Source organism: Theobroma umbraticum, unplaced genomic scaffold (assembly GCF_002168275.2).
Source record: "Theobroma umbraticum cultivar Fairchild unplaced genomic scaffold, ASM216827v3 scaffold_30.0, whole genome shotgun sequence".
Classification (NCBI taxonomy): Eukaryota; Viridiplantae; Streptophyta; class Magnoliopsida; order Malvales; family Malvaceae; genus Theobroma; species Theobroma umbraticum.
The window spans coordinates 14,030,786-14,037,778 of NW_018397254.1; the positions used below are offsets into that span (position 1 = coordinate 14,030,786).

Consider the following 6,993-nt stretch of genomic DNA (forward strand, 5'->3'; position numbering starts at 1 on the left):
TATTTTATATTGTCAATACATCATTAAATATCGAAAAGTAATATTAATAATCTTTTAAATAAGAGAAATGAGAAAAGCATAAAATAAAATCTCGTATTTATCTTGTGAATTTGTAAAAAATTATGAATTTATCTAAACTTCTAATTTCATTCGCCCACATTTTATTTTTTTCCATGATAGAAAAGAAATTATTGCTCCTTGGGTAGAAATTATAATATGAACATAGAGAAATATATTTTTTGAGAGGAGGAAAAATTTGACCAAATTACAAAAAAATAAAAAACTTGCCATATTTTGGATATTGACAATGTTATAAACCCATTTGAAGAGTTAGAAGTTAACCATGGTTAGGATTCTCAGCCAATTATATGAAGAAAAATGATTAGGGTTAACAAGAAAATGCAAATTGGGAGACAAAGAAAAGCCTATACCACTGAAAAAAATATTTGTTAATGTTATTATGGTTTTATGGTCATAGGGGGAAAGGCTTGTCCTGTCTGGGTTAAGAGGGGTTTTGAGAAAAGGTCCAGTTTTGGGGGCATTTTTTAAGATTTGAGAGAGAAAAGAGGGGGCATAAAAAAAATTGGTGATGGAGGTATGTCCATGGTGTCTCTCTGATACAAAAGAATGTTCCATCTACTAGGTCAGTTCTTATTATAAGGTAATAATTTCACTATATTTTTCCCTGAAAAATACTCTTCATAAGCTGATCATTTCATGTGAAATTCTGGGTCTTGATTGATAAATCGTGATTCGCCTGTTTTCGTTTTGCACAAGCTTAACGTAGATCCATGGATGTTAGTTTGCGTGTTAATTTGGATTGGTTTTCTTTGTAACTTGGTTTGGATTAGTTTTACTCTTAAACGCTTCTTTATACCATTCGATGTATCTTTGTCTGCAATAATTGCTAGATAACTCATGTGGGAGAGAGAACATGGTTTGTGTTTCCTTTTCTCTCTTTCTTTTCAGATGTCGCACTTTGTTGGCTTGTAAGTACATTTTGGAAATGAATAACTTGACTGAGCTTTTCGCCTTAACAAGTTCCCTTCTTGACGATAATTACATGTTCTTTTCAATTTGTTTTTCCTTTTTGGGCATTGTTCTTGACGATAATTACATGTTCTTGACGATAATCCCTGTTCTTATGATTTTGGGCATTGTTCTTACCTCGGTCTTTTGTGTTTGTATCCGTTTTGAAGTGGGCTTTGGGCTTTTTCCATTTTTTTCTCCTCAAGTATGAGAAAACACAGAAGCTGAGGAATTGTTAAGTGGGGTGGCTGAAATTTGTAGAAATTTTCTGGTGGCTCTACCATTAGAGAGCAACGCTGGCAAAGGGAAATGGAGTGCAATAAAGATGAGGCCACCAGAGCTAAAGAGCTTGCTGAGAAGAAGTTCATGGCCAAGGATATTGTGGGGGCAAAGAAATTTGCTTTGAAGGCCCAGAATTTGTATCCTGGGCTTGACGGTATTTCCCAAATGATAGCAACACTCGATGTTCATATTTCTGCGGAGAACAGAATAAATGGGGAAGCAGATTGGTATGCCATACTCGGTGTGAATCCACACGCTGATGATGAAGCAGTGAGGAAACAATATAGGAAGCTTGCTTTAATGCTTCACCCTGATAAAAATAAGTCTGTAGGAGCTGATGGGGCATTTAAACTTATTTCAGAGGCATGGAGTTTGTTGTCTGATAAGGCTAAGAGAGTAGCATATGACCAGAAGAGGAGTGGGAAGTTAATGCAAAAGGTTTCAACACCTAGTGCAGGTCCAACAGCATCAAAAGTGGCAAATGGTTTTCACAATGTCACCAAAACAACCACTTCAAGTGCGAGGAATTCCAAGAGTAACCCACGTGCTGCTCAGTCTTCGACCCCTGCTGGTCGTACATCAAACCGTCCTGGTCAGTCTTCAAATCCGGCATCATCTCATAAGCCAAAACCAAATACGTTCTGGACTGTCTGTCACCGATGCAGGATGCAGTATGAGTATCTGAGAGTGTATCTTAATCATAATCTACTGTGCCCCAACTGCCATGAGCCATTTTTGGCTGTAGAAACCGCTCCCCCAACCACATCTACCTCTACCTCTTGGAATTATTCGCAACAGCGGCAGAGCACAAATAGTCAAGCAGCTAACAGAAGCACAAGTAATTCAGGAAGAAACCATGCTTCTGCATCTAATGCCACAGGATTCAGTAGTCATGATTCATATAGTCAAAGCAACTTCCAATGGGGTCCTTTTTCCAGGACAGGTGGTGCCTCAACTGCAGCTCAAGCTGCAAGTGTGGTTCAGCAAGCATATGAGAAAGTGAGGAGAGAGCGGGAGGAAGCGCAGGCAGCTATAAAAAGAGAAGAGGCCATGCGGAGAAAGCATCATACCTCTAAAAGGGCAAGCGGTGCTTCTTCAACTGGATACACTAATGCTGCTAAGAGAAGGAGAGGCATGGAAGATGCTAGTGGAAGCACCCATGGAACTAATGTCACCAATCAAATGGGTGTAGGAAATGGAGGTACAGCTAGTCTAACAGGATCAAAACTAGGCAGTTCAGAAACAGGTTGGATCAATGGAACCACTAAGCACAACAGTGCAAGAGATATCTCTCAGATAGAAATTCAAAGTCTGCTGGTGGCGAAGGCCAAGGGAGAAATTCGAAAGAAACTGCTAGAATTGAATTCATCATCAGCAGCTACGGCATCCAAAGATATTAAAGGCAATGAAAATGCAAATGAGAAACCAAACAAATCTTTGGTAAACAATGAAGCACAGGATCAGAACAAGTTAGGAGGGTTTGTTGATAAAATCAATGGGGATCATTGTGCCAAGACTTTTCCTGGCAGTCGTGTCAAAACTGATCCGGAAACATTGGAAGCAATGTCCATAAATGTCCCAGATCCAGATTTTCATGACTTTGACAAGGATCGAACTGAAAAATCTTTTGGAGATAACCAGGTATGGGCTGCATATGATGATGATGATGGGATGCCTCGATATTATGCCATGATCCATAATGTTATTTCTCTGAATCCATTCAAGATGCGGATCAGCTGGCTTAATTCAAAAACTAACAGTGAGTTGGGTCCACTTAACTGGGTAGGTTCTGGTTTCTCAAAAACCTGTGGGGAGTTCAGAATAGGCAAGCATGAGATCAACAGCTCACTTAATTCTTTTTCACACAAGGTTCGGTGGACAAAAGGGATGCGTGGGGCCATTCATATATATCCAAGAAAGGGTGATGTTTGGGCTATCTATAGGAACTGGTCCCCTGAATGGAATGAGTTAACTGCCGATGAAGTAATACACAAGTATGATATGGTAGAAGTACTTGATGACTACAACGAAGACCTAGGTGTGGCAGTTACTCCGCTTATCAAGGTTGCTGGTTTCAAGACAGTGTTTCACCGACATCTGGACCATAGAGAAATTAAAAGGATTCCAAGAGAAGAGATGTTTCGTTTCTCTCATCAAGTTCCTTCATACTTGCTTACAGGTCAAGAGGCTTCCAATGCTCCAAAGGGTTGCCGGGAGCTAGACCCAGCTGCTACTCCGGTGGAACTTCTTCAGGTAATTATAGATGTTAAGGAAGAAGAGATTCTGGAAAATGATAAGGAGATTAATGAAGAACATGTTGTTGTGGATGTAGAAAAAGCTAATGATAGAGGGGTAGTGGAGAATAGTGAAAAACCTAGGGAAGAAGAGGACAGTGGTTCTCAAGTTGAAGAAATAGAAATTATAGCGAATGTTAGAAATACTTAAAGAAGATGAGAGAATGGAGCATGATGAATAAGGCCGATTAATTGAGTTCAAGATTAACTGGTTTTGTTGTGGACAGATGATATGGACGGTCGTAAAATTGGGTGGAACTGGTTTCATGATCATCCAATGTGTACAACCTTGGCCTGTTATCTCACCTAAACGTTTGGAGTTGACCTCAAAATGTATCTAACCATGCGAAAATCTGCAAGTTGATGATGTTTTAGAAGTAGATCCACAGGTTTTGGGGTTTCCTGCAGTTCATCTTGAAAGCTGATTCTGGTGCTGGTTGTGGTAAATGGAACTTCTTAGGGTTTTGAAAGCAGAGAGCTATACATGCTATTGTATGCTGTTTCAGCCCAGGGAACAGCTCTTTCTCCATCATAACTCTTTAACCTGCAGGGTTGCTGATAGCCTGCACTCTTACTATTTCAATTTTATAGTGTTTTTCTTGCTCAATTTTCTCATCCTTAGTATTTGACGGTCATGGATTCATGTTCTTTTGTACTTGGCTGTATAGTTGTACTGTTAGTTCAGATTAGAGGTTCAATAACAGTGAAGATTGTGGGTAGATACAATTACTGCTCAAATCATATTAGAAATTATTATTTACTTTTTACCAGAATTTATCTTTTGTCAAGCAGATAGCCGTATTTCATCTAGTATCTTGATGTTATCTTGGAGTTGATGTTTCCTTTGTTAATTTAAGTTATAAAAATGTACTGAATGACCCAAATTGAGGCAAAGGGTTTGTTGATAAACTGCTGATGCTTAAACCCCCTTTTTCAAGGCACCACCAGAACGCTAAGAAATTGGTTCCATCCCGAAGCATGTTATTTTCTGGCTTTGGATTGTGCATCAAATGTGTATATATAGTGGTTTTGCCTGCTATCCACAAATGAATGATGACTTGGATTTGGTTGCATAGTCTGAAAACGCCTCACCATGTTTGAAACATTTTTATGCAGTTTGTTCTGCTGTATTTCAGAAATGCTAGTTTATTAATAATATACCCTTAGTTGAATGATTTTTTGCAGTTTCAATAACTAAACATCTTTGGTTTCTTTTTTTTTTTTTTTGGCTTGAGTCTGTGTTGTGTGCTTCAGAAAGGTAATATCTGAGCTAGGCCTTTACCTTTTTTCGTTGTTTTGCGTCGAGCTTGGCCTTCCACAATATTCAAATTTCAAACTTAAAATATGTTACGCAATTCATTGGTTTTTTTCTCTTTTACTTTTTTAGAAGAATGATGTAAATCATTGATTCATCAATACATTTTATGAACTAAGAACTTTTAATAAAACATTTTAGTTTATCTTAAATTCTTTTTTTGTTCGTAACTAAGAGTCTCACCCTAAACTTTTTCATGAAAAAACCCAGTAAAATAAAAATCATGGAAAGAAAAAAAGAGTACCCCACAGTCATATAATCATCGAAAAAGTACATTAACCTCTCCGCATTTTAATGGTTTCAATTTGAGCTCCTTGCATCTCTAAGCACGGCGTATTGAACATTGCTTTATTTTCCTCCACACCACAGCTTCTTCAACCTTTTGCAATCAAGTGAGCTACATTGCTACACGCTCTTGGACAATACTGAACAGATTCACAGCCAACCACGTGCATTAGAACAATAGCCCAAGACTCCATTAACTTTCTGCTCTTTAATCTAGTTAACTACCATCAAGCTGTCCAATTCTAATTCAGGTGTCGTTAATCCTTCCCTCTTACAACACTGTAGAGACCACACAGCAGCTCCCAATTTAGCTTCTTCAGCAGAGGTTCCAAAATTCAATTTGCCCTCCCCGCAAGAGTCAGTTTTCCATCTCGTCTCTAACTGCAGAGTCCGCACCCGTTTTCTTCTCCTCATCAGTCCCAACTAATGCCGCATCCACATTCTTTTTACAGACCCTTGGGAGACACCATGTTACTATCCTTGTTTGCTGAAGAGACAAGCTTCCATGTGCCTTATTAACAGCCCTGTATTGCGATGTAGTGCTGATGCCAATTTCCAACTCCTGTGCCGGCTGCAGCTTTTCATTTTTAAACACTGCCCAGTTGCAAGCCTTCCAGACAGCCCATAAAACCCCCCATTACCATTACATCACATAAATATTGCAGCCAATCTATCAGTGTTCTAAAATTTTCTTCTAGGGGTCGGAATCCCCATTTCGATATCATCCATACAACCCTTGCCAATGTGCAACAACACAAATAATGGAATAAAATTTCTAGCTCATCGCTACAAATAGGACAGTTTCCTTTAACATTTGCTCTTCTTTGAATCAGTGCTTTTTGTGTTGGAAGAATACCATTACTGGTTTTCCACAAGAACAAAATGATTTTCCTGGGAATATTAATTGCCAGATCTTTTTCCAACGTCCCAAACAATTACCATTTGAGGAGTCCACTACATTATTCAGAGAAGTAGCTTGGATTAGTCTGTAACCCGATTGCACCATATACCTCCCATGCTTGTTGAAGAACCAAACTTTCCTATCTCTAGACCTTCTAAAGCTCAAAAGTATGGACAAAATGAGATCCCGTTCACATGGAAGGAATATGTTATTTATTTTTTCCGCATTCCATGTCATTGTATGTTCAATTATCAGCTTTAAAACCCACAACTCGTCTTCTACTGCGCATTCAAAACTCATAATCAGTCTTGGTGAATCATGTGGCAGCCAATTATCTCGACTTACACTAATTTCCTTCCCATCTCCTACTCTCCAAATTAGACCCTTTTTTACTGCCTTTTTACTCTCTCTAAGGCTTCTCCACAAGTAGCTAGGATTAGATCCAATTAGAGCATTTTTAAAATCGGTTCTTGGGAAATATCTTGCTTTCAGAACCATAAACGCAAGAGTTGTCTCTTCCATTTGTAGTCACCGGCCCCGTTCAGCAAGCATTGCCAAATAGAAGCTCTCGATGTCTTTAGAACCCATCCCTCCAATGAATTTTGAAGAGCACAATGACTTCCAATTCTTCCGATAAATTTTTTTTAATCTTTACTATTACCACTCCACCAAAATTGAGCTATCACTGAATCAATTTCTTGGCAAGTTGAGTCAGGAAGCTTAAAACAACTCACTACATATGTTGGGATTGCCTGCGCCACTGCTTTTAATGAGAATATCTCTCCCAACCACGTGATTCTTTCATAAATTGAAAATCTGCTTCCTCGAACCCCATGCAATTAACGGCATCCCTAGGTACATTCCTCCCCATTGTATATCATTAATAC

The 6,993-nt window shown here is 38.7% G+C and overlaps 1 protein-coding gene across 3 annotated transcripts; it reads left to right on the forward strand.

Annotated features, from left to right (window-relative positions):
• The first annotated feature begins 414 nt into the window (after window positions 1-414).
• On the forward strand, window positions 415-4,378 carry LOC110417615 (uncharacterized). Of its 3 annotated transcripts, XM_021430078.1 has the most exons (3): window positions 415-661; window positions 1,200-3,564; window positions 3,833-4,378. In XM_021430078.1, exons 2-3 carry the CDS (start codon window positions 1,339-1,341, stop codon window positions 3,944-3,946), a joined length of 2,340 nt encoding a protein of 779 aa, XP_021285753.1. In that variant the 5' UTR covers window positions 415-661; window positions 1,200-1,338; the 3' UTR covers window positions 3,947-4,378. The 3 variants fall into 3 exon arrangements, with proteins under 3 accessions (XP_021285753.1, XP_021285738.1, XP_021285746.1); XM_021430063.1 differs by having other exon boundaries at window positions 1,200-4,378; XM_021430071.1 differs by having other exon boundaries at window positions 415-643; window positions 1,200-4,378.
• The last annotated feature ends 2,615 nt before the right edge of the window (window positions 4,379-6,993 follow it).